We start from the raw sequence: 17643 nt of genomic DNA on the forward strand, positions 1-17643 counted from the left end.
CTGACAATGATCTACTCACAAGGAAACACGAACAGAGAAGTTAAGCAACTCGCCCCAAACTTATGGTCACCAGGGGGGAATGGTGTTGGGGGGGAGGGATAAATTGGGAGATTGGGACTGACATATACACACTACTATACATGAAATAGATGACTAATAAGGACCTGCTGTATAACACAGGGAACTCTACTCAATACTCTGTAATGACCTATGTGGGAAAAGAACCCAAAAAAGAGTGGATACATGTATATGTATAACGGATTCACTTTGCTGTCCATCTGAAACTAACACAACACTGTGAATCAACTATACTCCAATAAAAATTATTAAAAAAACACAAAAATTTGCCCCAAATCTTGCAGCTTCAGAGAAGCGAATGTGGGATTGGAGGCCAGATGCTGTGACTTCAGTCCATGTTCTGAAACCACTGCGGCCTCCCACCTCCCGCTCACACGGGTGCCAAGCAACTCAGGGCATAATTCCTTACCATGCAGCCTAATATAATTATACTTGTGCAACTTGGGTACTATGCTAATGAGCTCTCACATTCCTCCAGTTCTGCTTCTGCTGCCTTATACCTTGGCTGATGGGGAAAAACAGAGGTATTCAGTTATCAGGAGAGAAAAAGTCCTCATCATTTGCGTTCATAGAGGACATGACTCTTTCTCCACACAGGTCTGTTTTTAATTAAGAGCAATAATCAGATAAGCTTGCTTTAATTAACTCCCCCAATGCACCCCATTCTCAGAGCCTCCCTTTGATATTTTCGACATCAAACCTTTCAGCCTAAGATTATCAGCAGACACGTGCCAGATATTTGCCATTTCCTGAACATGCCCGAAAGCTTGGAGTGAACTTCCACCCCTTTCTTTTTGTAGAGACAACTCCCTGCTTCAGAGCAAACACGTTTCAAGTCAGGAAGGGGTTGTCTGGGTTTGCGCCATTAGTTTGTGATTTTTCTATCTTATCACATTGGTTCCTCTGTTATCACACAAGCATTTGTGTGCATTTCATCTTAACTACGCATCTGCTTAATCCATAATTTCTGATTTATGGCCATTAGCTCCTAATTACAAGAGGGCTGCCCTTGAAAAGGAAAACCACACGAGCTGAGCGGAATGGAGCTGAAAAGCAAGAGGAAAGATGGATTGAAGTCCTACAGCGAAGGCTGAGCCCTGGGGCCCATCTGTTGGAGCAACATTGTTGCCAGTCCTATAGATTTGTGAGGGTCCCATCTCAGGCTGTGGCTGAATGTGTCTCCTTCTATGGTAGGAAAAAAAAATAAAATTCTGACATTCAAACAAAGCTGAAATTTCTGAGGAGGAAATCATCCAGCCTAACAGTTTTTATATAGACTCCCCATTAAAAGAAAAACAAAACCAAAAAACTTTAAGTAAATATGTTTATAGAGAAAACTTTAAATCCAAAACTATCTATAAGTGGAAAACTAGTGGGATTTGCCTTAGATAGAAAACAACTATAATAAATCCACAGCTATTTTTAGAAATGTTCACCCCCTGCTATTTAAAATCATCTGGAAAACTGTGCTTTAGGGACGGCTGTATTAGATTCTCATCATTTCACCTGTTTGGAGCAGTAAACACAATTTTATTTCCTGTTTTACAGGTGAGGAAGTGAAGGCTCAGAGAGGGTAACTGGTCTGCCTAAAGTCACACGGCTAGGAAGTGGCAGGGTCATACCTCAAACTGGACCATGCTTGTCCTTGTCTAGGACAGAGGAAATGGAAGACTTGAACAGCAACCGTCAAAGCCTGAGATTCTTTCAGCTATTGGTCATCCAGAGGCAGCAGGGAGATACTCTTACCTAGGGCTGAGGATACAGCTGCTGATGGCTGACTGTCGAGAGGGGGTCCTCACCGTGTCTGTGGCCAGGGACAGAGTACAACTCAACCAGGACTGCAGACTGCCCTCTGGCTGGGAGCTGAGGATGGAGACGTTATCTCTAGAACCAGAATGCAAGATATTGTCAACATGATGACAACTACATAACAGCAATAACTAGATAGTCACCCCTTGGCATGAGCCAGGCATTGTGCTAAGTGCTGACATGCATAACTTTAATCAGTGCTCACAATACCGTCCCTGAGCGGTGGGAGCCAGTGCTGCACCTCTTACATAGATGAGAGTAACGGGATTTGGGGAGGTCAGCTTGGGTCTTGACTAAGGTCACCCAATTCCAACGCCCGTGCTGATAACCACTGCTCTTCCTTGGGAAGATAAACACTCTAATATAGATGCTGAGGTATCTCTAATTTTGGAGTAAAGTTTGGCACTGAATCGCACACCAAATGATATGGTCATGGAATATGTCACGTGTGAAGGCCTTAACTCCTTGCCTCCCTAAGCTGGAATGTCTTTGGGGACAGAGACTTAATTGTAGGCCCCTTATTACTGAAAGCAGCACAGGGAGAGGCCTGTGTGGGCCTCTCATTGCTCTGGGTATTCAACGATTATTTTCTGGTTGATATATTCACTCAAATATATATTATATATAATACATAATAAATTTATACATTGATATATACACAAATTTGTTTGTTTGTTTATAGAGCACTCTATGCCAGGCACCATGGGAAGGAACTATAAACATGAACCCAACATTGACCCTGCCCTCAAGACCCCATTTTAGCAGAGTAGACATCTATATAAATAACCATAAAAGAAAATTATCAATGCTGTAGATAAAGACAAGATAGGTTCTAAGGAGGACAAGGAGGGAGCCTTGATTTGCTTCTTGGAGGCATAAAGGAAGGAATCAAGTAGTGGCAGTTGAGCTACATCTTGTTTGAAGGTTAGGGCTTGGCTACACAGGCCTGGAAGGAACAGCACACACATAGGTACGTAAGGCACGGATGATATGGAAAGCAGGAGCCCCAGGTGGAGGGGGAAGTAAGGGTCAGAATGTGCAGGGCTCAAATGTCAGTCTAAAAGGTCTCTTCTGAGGCAACGGGGAGCCACTGACGGTGTCTGAGAACGGTGGCATGGTAAGTCATGGGCTGCTCTTTGTCTGCGAGAAGTTGGACGGTTCAGTAGTACACCCCCGGGGCTATATGTTATGACCATGGAGTAAGAGCTCTCGTGGGCACTGCGGATAACTCTCCAGGTGGGTGTGGATGTTTCTTCTGCAAACTGGACACAGAGGGCCAGGGGTTCGTCTTGGGCTTTGGGGTAATTGGCTCAGTTCTACTCAGGGTTAACTTACGTCTCTTTTCTGCCACTGCCGCTACAATCCACTGCTGTCTGGACACTAGAAGAAGGCACAAGAAAGAGTCTGTTATCCTTGTGCTGCCAGGGGCTGGGGAAGAACCCAGTCTTTGACGTTAAATAAACTTGGGTTTGAGTCCCACCTCCAACCTTTGCCACTGTGTGATCTTAGGCAAGTCACTTGTCTTCTCTGAGCCTCCTGTGGTCTTTTGTAAAATGTAGCTAATAATCGCCTTCTCCCCCAGAGTTGTGGAGCAGACTGAGATAACCCTTATAAAGATCCCAGCATGGCTCTTGGCAAACAAGCAATGTTAATTAAAGGGTAGCAACCATTGCCACTCCTCTTGTTTTAGTACAACCAGTACTGCTATTAATAGCATCATAATTGTCAATGAGCATTTGCTCTATATTCTTTGCGAGTGCTTGCGAATCAGACACGGGGATGCGGTGGTCGGCTTTCCCAGTGCATTCTGGGAAACTCTGAGCTAATTACAATAGTAGCTATTGTCTTGGGAGCATCCCTTGATTCAACAAATACGCATTACACACGATCCCACTAACCACCTTGCCAGTCTCCCTCCTGGAGTTGAGGAAGCTGACACCCTTGTCCAAGGTCACGCAGCTTTGAATCCCCCAGGTCTGTAAGAGCTACTCAGCTCATGCTCTTAACCAGAGTACAACCACCCAGTGTACGGGTGTAGACACCCAAACCACAAACCTCAGACACCTGAGCTGTCATTTTAATCCTGGTTCCTCGGGCCGGGACCTCCCAGCTTTATTTTTCAGTGAAATCTGGGCAATTCCTTCCCAGAAACCCTGGTCACTTCCTCTGAAGGATGCACCTGCAGCTCCTTGGTCCCTACCCTCAAGGGCCAGTCACTCTTGGGGTTTCTACTAACACCTATTCATCCCCACCAGACTGAAAGAGTCCCTCGCAGGCCAAGAACACATCATATTTGTCCCTTTAGCCCCAGGGCAAAGGCTAGAGCAGAAGTTCTCTCAGAGAATGTGTGGTGAATCCAATAGAAGAGGGGTCTGTAAATGACGGCCATGGGCCAAATCTAACCTACACATCTGCTCCTATAAATAAAGTTTTATTGGAACACAGCCACCCCCACTCATTTGCATTCTGTCCACTACTGCTTTTGCTCCACGGTGGCAGAGCAGAGTAGTTGCAACAGAGACCACATTGTCTGAAAAGCCTGAAATATTTACTATCTGGCCTTTTAAAGAAAAATTTGTCGACCTCTCCAGTATTAACAGAAAGCATCTTTTGTGAACGACCTCTTGAGAGGCAGAATAATGACCCCACAGATGTCAACATCCTAATCCCTAATCCCAAGAACCTATGACTGTGTTTCCTGACATGTTAAAAAGGGCTGTGCAGATGTGGTTAAGGTTAAGGATCTTGAGACAGGGAGGTTATCCTGGATTATTGGGGTGGGCCCAGTCTAATGACTCCAATCCTTAAAAGCAGAGACCTTTTCCCAGATGTGGTCAGAGGGACACGTGGCTATGGAAGAAGAGTCAGAGATGCAACATTTCTGGCTTTGAGGATGGAAGGGGCCACAAGCCAAGGAATGTGGGTAAACCCTAGAAGCTGGAAAAGGCAAGGAAATGGATTCTCCTCTAGAGTTTCCAGAGGAGCACAGCTCTGCTGACACCTTGATTTTAGCCCAGGGAGATTAGACTGGATTTCTAATGGACAGAACTGTAAGTTAATAAGCCATAAAATTTGAGCTAATTTGCTATGACAGCAATAGAAAACCCCTGCAATAGAACAAAAGTATCTTTGTGAGTGACCCTAAATCTTCTTGAGGATCTATATAAATTTTTTCTGATTCGGCTTTTAAACAAACTATTTAAAAATACTTAAAAACTTTAACTGAAGTGGACAGTGTGAGTAGAACCAGCTTTATTCCTGCTGGTGGCCTGAGTCTCTTCTAAGGCTCTATGCACTGGGGCTGCAGAAGGAACACCAGACTGGGAGGAAAGGCAACTGAATCCTCGTGTTCTCACTGTGTGGCCTTGGCCTCCTCTCTTCCCCGTTCGGGGTGTCCGGTGTGTGAAATGAGGCGTTTGAGCCAAGACGCTTGGATGCTTAAAAATTATGTGCAATGGAGAGGATGCACTTAGGCCCCTAGAGCAGGAGTCCTGGGCCTTTTATGAGCATTTTTAAAAAAGATTTATTTTTATTTACTTATTTAGGCTGCACCAGGACTTAGCTGCAGCAGGCGGGATCTTCTTTTTCAGTTGTGGCATGTGGACTGCTAGCTGCAGCATGCATGCACAGAGTCCTACTCACTGGACCACCAGGGAAGTCCCTACGAGCATCTTTTATGAAGACCATGGAACTTCCATTTCCCCAAATGCACAAACACAGACCCAAATTTTAGTGCAGTATCTGAGGGTTCAGAGTATAATCTCTAGAACTCGTGTGTGGACACCCCCTCCCTCGACCTACTAGTTCACAGACCCCAGTTAAGGACACTGGTTCCAGCTGACCAACGAAGCTAAAATGTGGTAGGCAAGGGTCCTGGGAAGCGGAGGGAGGGGTCTGCGTGAACAGGGCTACATCTTCTGAAATGCTCATAGAAAGACAAAAGAACTGAAGGGTCTTGCGGCCCAAGCTGTAGCGTTCAAAACAGTGTGGCATGTGCCTTAAAAACAGAGAGGGTGAGTTGTACCTGGAACAAGGTTTCTCGTGCCCGCAAGCAGGGAGGAAGGACAAACACGGGCCGCAGTGGGAGTGGGACTTGAGGCATGATGATAGAGAGGGAGGGGCTTCAGGCCCATTTCCCACCCCAGGAGTCCATGACCCTGATTACAAGAGGGTGTGCCCAGAGATCCTGGTGGGTGCCTGGGCAAGCTAATTTCTCCATAATCCTAAGGCAACTGGCCTTGAACTCTGTAGGAGACAAGGTCTGGGCAGCTGGCCATACTTCCTCACCCACTTCATTGGTTCGATCTTTAATTGAACCAGGCACAGGAATGTCTGCAGAGCACAATGCAACTAACCAAGGTGCAGGCTGGTGTTAATTCAACTGGCACAACTGGACATCTCAAAGTAAATGAGTCTCTAGTCTGGGGGGAAAGAGCCCTTTCAGAAGGGAGCAAATTCAAAGTCCACCCATGGGGTCCACCCATGGGGAAACGTCCTCTCTCACTCCGATCAGAGGACGGCTGTACTTCAACCTAAGCTAGAATTTTCTATAGGAGTTTGCTTTGGTGTAAAAGAGGGGATTCTTCTTAAAGGAGTTTCAAACCCACTGACCCTTCCACCACAAGAAAGAGTCTCTGGACTTCAAGCTCCATGAGGCAGATCCACGTTTGCCTGTTCGCGACCACACCTCCTGCCCTAACATGGGAGGTTCTCATCAATGATGATGATGATGGTGATGGTGATGATGATGATGATGTTTATCTGTTGGGTGGGCAAGCAGAGGCCCAGGAAGGGCAGGTGACCTGTCCATGGTCCTGAGCTCCTTGGCAGTGCAGCCAGCACTGGAACATGATACGTGGTGCCTGGTTTTCCCCTCATCTCCTGACACGTGGTCAGTGGTTCTTTCTCTTGCCTTGGGGCATGTGACTTTTCAAGAGGAAGTTGGGCCAGGCACTTGTGGACAGGGGGATTGCTGATGAGCAAGAGAAGTAATTAAATGTCTTCTGTTGGATTCCTTTCAGGGGAGTCTTCGCTAGACAACTCCAGCCTGAATGCAAACGTTGCCTGGGAAGTAACACATGAAGGCACTGGTACCACATCACAGTGACAGACACAAGTTCACCAGAATGACAGGCCAGTTCCTTGGCAGAGAACAAAGACCTTGACAACAGAAAGGGGAAAGATGGGGTACGTCTGACATGACAGCAGAGCTTAGTCACTGGAGGTGTGGGTGATGGGGTCAACCTGGAAATCAAATCCCGGCCCCATCACTTACTGTGTGAGCTGGGGCCAGTTTCTTGACCTCTCTAAGCTCCAGTTTCCTCTTCTGTAAACCGGGGGTGATAATGGTTACCAACCTCAGAGAGTTGCTGTGAGAACTATGTATGTGAGACAGGTAGGCTGCATGGCCTGGCACAAAGTAAGTCCTCAGGAAAGACTATTAGCACAATGATCACGATGCCCTGTAATGCCAGAGTGGATAAAGCAGTTTGGAGCCCTCATTCCCCACGAACCCCACTAGCTGGGTATCCAGGCCTTCCAAGCTAGAAAGATGCTTAGAAAGACAGGTGTCCTCTGTGGCATCACTTAAATGTGCTGTTCTGCATGAGGGCCCTGTGATGTAGCTTGGATGTCTCAGAATAATGGAGAAGTGCTTTAAGCTCTTCCTTCTAAGCAAAATTAGGAGGTAAGAGAGTTGTGGGAAAAGAGACGCGGGCAGTCCCAGAGCCCGTCCTACGTCGTAGCAGGGACCGTTACAGTCTGACCAGAGCCTGGGCCCACTGATGAGTAAGTTAACTCAGAATTATGCCCTCAGTGGCAGCGGCAATCTTTGGTTAGACCCAGATCTTTCTACTTGTCCCACCGCAGCCTTGTTTTAGCCAAGTTAAAAGGATGTATGTTGGAAAATGTACAACTTACACTCAACACAGCAACAGAGGACTCCTTTCCAGGGCCTTCATCTCAGATGGGGCCAGCTGGCGTGGAGACACTCTTGGCTGACCCAGGAGTCAGGGGTCATCCACTGACCTCTCGACACTCCCCCCTCCCAACCCAAACTCCCAGCCAGGGTGATGACAGAGTAGCTGCAGACCCTGGGCCAGGAACAGATGGGGCTGTCAGCTGACGCACCCCTCCCTCCATGAGTAATGAGCAGGTTCCAGGCCCGAGGGAACAGCGGAAAGCATTTCTCCATTAATCTAAGGAGGTTGACGCCACAGTCTAAGTTACTCCACCAGGGCCCTGGTGTAGGCGGGTACGCGATTAAATGCTGCCGCACTGGCCACCTGGCTTTCTGAGCACGTAGCCACGTTTCCAGCCTGGAAGGCCCGTTACACTCGGATCTAATACCCAACATGGGGAAATGCGACTTTTCATAATTTGAACAAGTCTCCCAAAGAAATTCACCTCCAGCTGAAGCACCAATCGCTCTCTCTCTCCCGGGGTGGGTTTGAATCCTAATTGAGAGCTCAGTTGGGAGACAGACCTTGGTCCAACCCCTCAGGCTCCAATCCAACCCTCTTTCCCCAGGTGATGAGGCAATGAAGAGGGGAGTGCAGGGCTGAGCTGTCAGGATGGGCAGGAGCTCGGGCTGGCCCTGGGGCAGGAACTGGGGCTCTGCTCTGCACGCGGCTCTAGAACCCAGTGGCGCACTGTATTTCTTTGTATTGTTGATAACCAATTTAGCTGTGCTGCGGCCAGACAGCGTGGTTTGCATGACACTAATCCTCTGAAATTGAGACTTGAGAAGTGCTGAGGCTTCTCTGTGGCCACTTTTCCCCAGTCTTCCCCCACTCCTATGCTATTATTGAAACCCACGCTCTGTGGAAGTTCCAAATCTAAGTTACAAGACAGCGAGTCAGAACCAAGGCCTACTGGGCATTAGGAGATGATTCCCGAAGACCACCCTGGGCTCAGGGCTGGCTTCACAGGCTTGCAGCCCGTGCCCGGAGGGGCCTGTGCTTGGTGTGACGCTCTGCTGTGACTGCCTGGAATTCCGAACCGATTCTGAACAAGAAGCCCCACGTTCTCCTTCCACGGTGGACCCACAGATGGTGCCTGTCAGTCCTGCCCGGGGTTTGGGGGTGCTTCACGGGGACACGGTGGGCTTCCATGGGCCACTTCGAAAGGGGAAGACAGGTGGGAGAGAGGGAAGGAGCAAGAGGAAGAGAGCCTTTCTTTCCCACTGATCTCACTCGGGCACACTGGTCAACCCTCACTTCCTAGAACATTCCTCATTTGCCCTGACTCACTTTTCTCCAGAGCTCCCGCGTCTGGCTCCTTCTTTTTTTTTTTTTTTTGCGGTACGTGGGCCTCTCACTGTTGTGCCTCTCCCGTTGCGGAGCACAGGCTCCGGACGCGCAGGCTCAGCGGCCATGGCTCACGGGCCCAGCCGCTCCGCGGCATGTGGGATCTTCCCGGACCGGGGCACGAACCCGTGTGCCCTGCATCGGCAGGCGGACTCTCAACCACTGCACCACTAGGGAAGCCCTGGCTCCTTCTTTTAATCCAGGTTTCAGTTCAGTTCTTCCTCTCAGAGAGGCCATGTCTACCTCCCGTGTTATTCATCAGAGCTCTGCGTTCTCTGTCTTTGTAATTCCTACTGTATCCCAGCATTTTATTCGTCAGTCTGTCCACTGTATTCATGGGCGGGGACACACACACACACACACACACACACACACACACGCGCGCGCGCTCGCTCATCACAATGTGGGTTCCACGAAGGCAGAGACCATATCTGTGCTCTCCTCCCTCACTACTGCCTCAGGAATTTAACTTCCGCCTGACCTCGGGCAAGTTATTCAATCTCCCTGTATCGCTAAGATGGAGAAACATGATAACAAGAAGCGTGGAATAAGACAGACACTCGACGCAGTGTCTGGTGTGGACCACGCAGAATCAATCACATGAATGAATGAATGGAACTGATGACGGCTGAGCCCCTGCCAGGTAAAAGGTACTAAACCTGGGTCAGATTTTTTCACTTCTTATTATCAACCCGTCTTACAAATGAAGAGACTGAGGCTCAGAGAGGTTGAATAACTCACAGAAGGTCCTGCAGACATGAACCGCTGGATCCCTGACTGGAAATGAGGCTGGCTGAAATGCAGCGCCTGCGCCCTCCCCAAGCTGCCTCCACTTCCAGTTGCAAGAACCCCATGCATCGCCTGGGCTCTTCCAGGTACAAGATGCATTGCTTCACACCTGGGGTTCTATGATCATTTCACCCCTCGCACAACCCTGAGACGCAGGTGAGGGCCCCTCCAGTGTCGGGAAGCATGAGTCAGGTACTGGGCGGACACTGGAGATTCGGACGAGGAAAAGGCACCAGACGTCCAGGCGAGACGAAGATGTAAAGCCCCAGAGACAAAAGATCATGAAAATGCAGACAGAAAGCTAGGGTTCAGATTGGATCCCTGGGGGTCCAGGGACTAGAGCTCAGAAAGGCTGGACGGGAACCAGGGGGTGAGCACGAGGCTTGTCACCTGGAGCAAAGACAGATAAAAATATCTCCTATTAGGAGGAGGGTGCAGGCAGGGTCCCTTTAAGGCCTGAGGGGATCCCCTATAAACAGAGACCAGAGCGATGTCTGTAACCACCTGTGACCTCACTGCCAGGACCTCATGTGCCAGGTGAGAACCTGCTCCTTGTTCTTTGTCACACCTTCTGTCCAGCGTGTCCCTGCACCTCCAAGCCCGGACTCTCTGCCTCTTTCCAATCTTGTTATTTTTAGAATTTTTATTGTTTATTAGAAAAGCAATCTATTGCTATGCAAGTAAAAATGGTTTAAAAGTTTTGCTCATTCACACACACACAAAAGAACACAAAATACTAGTATATACAGCCATTAATTCCCATTATGAGTAATGCAAAAGTCCTAGCATTTCTATTAATGGAGAGGCCAGCCAAGCATCGAGCGGGTAATACTGACGCCAGGGGTTTGTAATTACAGATGTTAGTTCTGTTATGACACTGATGAAACTGGAGGAGGGGAGGCGGAGGGGGTTCTTGAACGTGACCCTGAGCTGGAAGCAGCTGCAGCATCAGTCTTAGCCGTTTCACCAGCAATTTGGCAGCTGTGGAAACTTGCAGGTGGCAGAAATCCTTACAATGTTTGCGTGGGAGCCATTTTTGCACAAACTGAGGACGTTTGAGATAAAGCCCTTGATTTAGAGGATACAACATGGCAAGTCCACTGGACCTCTGTCACACTGATGCTGAGAATGAACATCTTCATGGGAAAGTTGGAGGCTACACGCTGCTGAGCAGCTGTCACCAGCCCAGGACTGCATCAAGGAGAGAATGTGCTCGCGGCCTCCTATCGAGGTATAAAGTACATGACTTATACGAGCAAAATCTCCCAAAGAGGACGCTAGTACAGCTAGGGACGTGTGTGCATGCTCGTTGCAGAAATCTGAGAAAATCTACATAAGCCTGAAAAAAATAAAAATTTAGGTCACCAGTAACGCCTTCCCAATGTATTAGAACGTTGGTGTGTTTCCTTCCAGTCTTTTTTCTGGACTGGGCGTGGTCAGCTCTAACACAGATGCCTGGTTCTTCCCACGGGCTGGACCACAGCCCACACACAACTCTCTCTCCTCCCCTGCTGCCCGGCTCACCCACACCTCCCGCCAGTCGGCAGCTGGCCCTGCCCACACCCCAGTAAGAGGTGGCTGGCTGGTCCCGGGAGGAACCACACCTGACGGGTAACTCGGGGCATCCCGCCCCTGACTGTCTCATTGTCTGCACAAAGAAAACGTCTCTCCCTGTCGCCCAGGCTTTGCTGCAGAGGCTGACATGGAGGTGGACACGCCACAGCAAGATGGGCAGCTATGATTTCCAGAGACATAACGTGTCAAGGCTACAGAGGGAGCTCAGGGCGACAGGACGCCACGGGCCATCCGCAGGGTGACAGCCAGGGCTGTGTGCCCGCCGGGACACCTCCAACCACTCCCAGCAGGGCAGCCCACTCGTGGCCTGTGCAGCCTGGGACTTGGCTGGAGTCGGCGGGAGGCGGCCTATCTGTCTTCTGAGGGAGGAGAGAAGCCCTGACATTGAAGCTGAGGGCCAATGCTCTAATCTTGCACCCTTGACCAGCTGCTGCCTCTGTGAAATAACACTCATTATGCTGTGCAGACACAGCCCACACTCCTGCAGCACTTACATGCCCCGACGCTGGTCACCTAGTGACTCACTCCACCCTCACTCACAAGCTACGAGGCGGGGAGTGAGCAGAGTATACGGAATGTCCCCTCTGTAGGTCAACAGGGGTCAACTCTTGGCCATTTCATGTGGTTTGCCCGGTAGTGCTATGTCCACTTTACAGATGAGGGAATTAGGCCCAGACTGGATGTGTGACCTGCCCGAGATCACACACTGGAGGACACTTTGCAGCCATTCCTCCAGACTGTCTCCCCAAAGGCTCGGCGAACCGGGCTCTAGGCGTTTGGCGGTAACACGGAGACGTCACCACCAGCGGGGAAGCGTCCTGCCTCTGCTCGCCTGAGGCGGCCAGTTATTCCTCCCACGCCCTGGCGCGCCTGAGTCCCCGGACCCCCAGACCTGAGAGGGGCAGCACTGCCCACCGGAGGCTGCAGAGCTCCCCAGGGTGCAGCCCACCTGCCACGCCCAGCCCCAGCCGCCTCCTGGTAGCTTACCTCTCCGTGTCGCTGTCGCTGGATACCACCTCTTCCAAGGCTGCCTGCAGGTCGGCGATCCGCCGGATGGACGTCTCCAGGTCTGTCTGGAGGGTCTGTCTCACTGCGGCGAGCTCCTCCACGTACTTCTCCTGGAGACAGAGACCACAGCACACGCTGGCCTTGGGCGAGACCCCCACCCGCCTACGAGAGCTCTGGGGAGGAGCCTGGCGCTCACTGGGACCCTGCGACGTGGCGCGTGCCCACGAGGGGCTCTCTCTATGGACGGGCTCGTGGACCCTCAGATGCTCCGGATTTTACAGAGGAGGAAGTGGATGCCTGGGGGCTCCAGGGCACGGCCCCGCACAGAGCTCACTCACCCACACGGGGGGTGCCGGCCCCAAGTGGACACCCTGGATAGATGGGTCAATGGAGGAGTCAATGTATGTTTCCCAGGAGAGTTGCGGAGGCTGGTTCTGGAAGCGGAGTCTCTGTCCCAGGGATGGATGTGGAGCGGGAGATTGGGGGGAGGGCAGAACAAGAACGGGTCCCTCACAGCTCTGTCACCTAGACCCCCCCAGCGTTCCATCCTCAAAGGCAGCAAAAGGCAAAGATGGAAACCCCAGTGGGGGTCCCCGCGGAGCCGGCCGGCACCGCTGGCGCCCACTGAGACCTTTCCACGCCCAGCACTGTGCTCAGCGTTTCACGCTCCTGGCCTCACTCACTCCTCACAAGTCTGGCACGTGGCTCTTTATTTCTGATCCCATTTCAAAGATGAGGAAATGAGGCCTGGGGGGCCGCAAGCTTGAACTGGAACTCGAGCTGGAACCCAGGCTTGGTGCACCTGACTCTCCACGCTCATCCCGTTACTTTCTGCCCTGACTGGATTTTTGTCCAGACTCTCTGGAAAATCTCTGACTTGCATTTGTAACGTTATTCCCACACTCCTCCCCTTTAACACAATGACTGTCAACTGAGGGTGAGTTTGCCCTCCAGGGGACATCAGGAGACGTCCAGAGGCGTTTCTGGTTGTCACACTTGGGAGTCTGACGGCATCTAGCGGAGTAGAGGCCAAGGGCGCTGCCCAGCATCTTACAACGCACAAGGCAACCTCCACCATGAAGGATTACTTCACACAAATGCCAACAGTGTCCAGCCTGAGAAACCCTGGGTTAAACCCAGAAACCCACCTTCTGGGAATTAATCCCATGGGGTGTGAACTAAAACACAGAGCAAGGTTCTGTAACCAAGGATGCCTGGGGCTGTGCTACTGATGACACGAGAGGCTGAGAGCCGCCTTGCCACCCAGCAACTGGGACTGGTTACGGAAACCACAGCGCGTCACTTTGATGCTATTAGGCAGACGTCAACCTTAGAAATAAGGATGGTGGCGGTGTGGAACGCCTTCTGTGAAATACCATTAAGCAAGCAGAAGAGAACAGAGAATGTCGTGCCCAAGTCTGCGTGCGAATAGCACACATGCAGTTGGGAAAACACTTGGAGAGCTGAGAATATTTATGGACAGGAGCAAAGAGGGGTTATGGATAGGATTTTTCTTTTGAGCTGCTCTAATTATGTCAAGTTTCTTTTTTGACCGCTGTCTTTTAAGAAACATGTATATACCAACTGATGAGAGCGTGAAGGGGTGAAAACTAAGAATTGAGGGTCAATCTAAGTACAATTCCCAGCTCCCCACGCAACCCACTAGCTGTGGGACCGTGAACGGTTCACAGTCCCTCTCCGAGCCTGGGATTGTTTTTCTTTATTTTGTAGATGAGGAAATCGAGGCCACTGAAGTCACTCAAGGCTGCAAGGAGGGGAACCCCGGTCTGCCCCACTCCCAGGCCAGTGATCTTTCCAGGGCTCTGTTTGCCCGCCCCAGTGAAAGCCAGCGGGGACCAGGGCTGCTCCCCGTCACAGGGACACACTCAGCTCCGCATACATAGCAGACCAGCTTGTCCATTCACGGTATTGTAAATCTGTGTCTTTACACTGATTTTGAGTCTTCTCCAATTTGAGAGAGAGAGCGAGCAAAGACCAAGAAAGCCAAAGAAGCCAGCCCAGCTGACGAGGGAAGGGGCGGCGTGGAGAGGTGGGGGAGTGGTGCCCTGGGTTGAAACAGCCAGCTGTGAAATCCCCATCTTGGTGCTGACAAGGTGAGAAACGGTCTGAGGCAGGGCCCCAGGCAGGAGGTCGGTGGACTGTCAGAGGAAATAACATACCGTGGGACGGCGAGGGGGGTGTGCGCCCAGGATGCGAGCTTGTCAGCTCATAAAGACACCTAGGAAAATGGCTGGGCACACGATCCCAGGAGATTACAGGAGCGTCGCCCGAGTGCTGCTTCTTGCTAGTGGGCCGGGATGACAGCGTCCCTGGGAGGCGAGGGGATGAGGCACCTGTGGATCTGTGAGACATGGAGATGCTACCCATGTCCATGTCTGGGCCATTCCAGGCACGTGGTGAACGTTTCTTTTAGAGATGAGGAAACTCATCTCTCACCAGAACAGCAAAAAGACCCACCCAAGGTCATGCAGCTGGGAGACCACAAAACTAGGCGGCCAAGTCTTGGGTTCTCAGGTGAGGCCCTTAGGCCACACAAGCTGAGAGAGAGGAGCCCAGACGTCCCCTCCTGGTTGTGCCTGGGTGACCTTGGCCCACGTCAACGTCACACGGAGGGAGCAACTAGGTCTTACCGTCTCGATCCGCGAGAAGCCTCCTGGCGGACAGAGGACAGGGAAGGGAAGGATGCTGGGTCTCAGGGACAGGTGGCTCTGAGCCAGGACCAAGCAGGTGAGCAGAGGAAATAGGGACCTGAGATGCATCAGATCCATAATATCATGAAAGTGAAAGTAGGCTCTGGAGCCAGGATGCCTGGGTTCAAATCCCAGCTCTACCACTCACTGGCTGTGTGACTTTCAGCAAGTTATTCAACCTCTCTGACCCCCACGGGTAAAATGGGGGCAGCCGTAGTCCCCTTCCCAGGGCTGTTGTGAGGATCGAATGAGCTTGGCAGAGAGGAAAGGCTTGGCCAGTGGTGGCATCGCTATGTCTTAACGCTCAGAGAACGACGAGCAGCTGTGTGGGTGTCCCCACGTCACCGGCGGGGGGCGGGTTGCCAAGGTCATGCAGAGAATAAGGAGGCTGGCATGCAGGGCTCTGAAAGCTTTCTCACCATCTGCAGAGGAAAGACGGGGGTGGAAAGCAAGGGCAGCTTAGAGGATGAGTTAGCTAGACAGGGCGAGGACAGCTGAGAGCAAGAAAACCATCCACAGACAGGTGAGGCCTGTGGTGCCGGGGACCTGCCGCTACTGCCTCCCTCCGCTGTGCCCCTTGCCCTCCGCGCCCCACCCCCATCTGCCTGGGGTCACGCCTCAGGCTCAGCAGGAACCTCCCAGGGAGATGGGTTTGGGAAATTCAGAGTCTGTGTAATCAGCAAACCTTTCCTGTTTCAACTTGAAAACCAACTAGTCTGCTGATTGCCGAGACCAAGTCGTTAGGCGAAATGGATGCGGTGCCCACACTAGTCTCCTGGGGGCAGACAAAACAAGGCCCAAGCCAGAGACGGCTCGAGAGACATGGAGGGGAGGGTGGTGCACCAGGAGAAGGGGGCACAGGGGAGGCCCCTTCTGGGGCCTTCTTCCACCTCCATGAGCAGCAGCGCTCAGGATCGGGTCAGGACTGCTATGCAAATGGGATTGTGTTTTGAGGCCAAGTACGAGCTCGGTCTTCTCTGTTTTACTCTCTCTTTGCGGGCTTGAAGCAGGAAGAAGTTGTGGGGCGGAAATTAGGGAACAAAAGTATTTAGACAGTAAGATGTGTACAATAGGAACCTACTAATAAACATACCATGTGTCCATATTACTCCACAGCTACCATGTAGTGATATACGTTGTAATAGACACACAACATGCTAACGTAGATTATTATATATTCATTATATATATATACACACACACACTGTCATACCATTCATTCAATAAGCATCTACTGAGCATGAACTATGTGCCAGCAGCACTGATCTAGGCGCAGGCTGTGCAGATAAAACCCTCACTTCCACGAGCATCATTCTTTCAGGGCCCTGATCTTTCTGTATTGCTGCCATCTAGGACAGAGCAGGCACTCCGTATGTCTTGGGATTGAGTGAATGGCGTTACCGCACGGCTGTAAGAGCTGAATGAAGGAGGGACACACATACTACACACCACACACACAGAGATCAACACAAGACTACGACGTATGTGTACGCGCCAGCCTCCCCTGCATCGCATGAGAGAGTCATCAGCCCTTGTTAAACTCCCAAGCTGCTCCCCCTGGAACGTGCTGTGTGGAGTTGCCTGTGTTGGGAGCAGTTTGTACGATAATCAGTGGCTGCAATTAAAATCATCTCCTCTTGTAAGTTCCATTAGAGGCTAATATTTAAAACTGTGTCTGGGATCTCTGCCCCGGGCATCTCAATCTTCAGAGGACCCTCTCCTGCCTGCAGATGCACGGGACTCTCCTATGTCACTTTCTGCGGCTCTGGAGGTTGCCTCTCTAAACTTTGGAGGTGTCCCGCAAGGCCTCCCAAAGTTAATTTCACGTAATTTATATTATAGATCAGACTATCTCAAAACATCCTCAAAACCTGATGAAAATTCACCTTGTTATTCTTTTCTGATGTGCTAATGACAAATAGAAACTTCATGTTACAGAGCCTGGTGTAAAGAAAAAATGATATGCACCTGCATATGCTGTGTAACTGTGTATAAATGTACGTTTATATAAAGTATACATGTAGTATATAGAAATGTAAATGTATAAATGTAAATACATAAATATGTATACGTGTGAATGTGTGTTCTCATGTGTATTTACAGATTCGCACACAAATATTCCCAGTCTGACACACAGCACATACTTAATAAGTATTTGTGAATAGTTCATAAATGAACGTATTTATTTCTATTTCTCACGTGGGCAGGCGTGCTACTAAATGTTTGGAAAAAAACCTTATCTCACGCAATCTTTATAAAAACCCTCAGAATCACATACAATATAAACACATAAAAAGTAACGTGAGAACATTGCAACAAACTCGTTGCAGAGCTATTATCTCTGTGCAGTGAGATATCAGGTGATT

The 17643-nt window shown here is 50.3% G+C and overlaps 1 protein-coding gene across 2 annotated transcripts in view; it reads right to left on the reverse strand.

Moving 5' to 3' along the window:
* Positions 1-17643, reverse strand: part of MYO18B (myosin XVIIIB) — a gene marked incomplete at both ends in the record, with an annotated part of 217752 nt that overhangs the window by 18475 nt on the left and 181634 nt on the right. For both annotated transcript variants that reach the window (XM_082853194.1, XM_082853193.1), the window contains 3 exons: positions 1825-1962; positions 3223-3267; positions 12546-12676. In XM_082853194.1, coding sequence (XP_082709320.1) covers positions 1825-1962; positions 3223-3267; positions 12546-12676 — 314 coding nt within the window. The remainder of the gene's footprint in view (positions 1-1824; positions 1963-3222; positions 3268-12545; positions 12677-17643) is intronic.

This window comes from Leucopleurus acutus (assembly GCF_964270905.1).
Source record: "Leucopleurus acutus genome assembly, chromosome: 13".
NCBI classification, from domain to species: domain Eukaryota; kingdom Metazoa; phylum Chordata; class Mammalia; order Artiodactyla; family Delphinidae; genus Leucopleurus; species Leucopleurus acutus.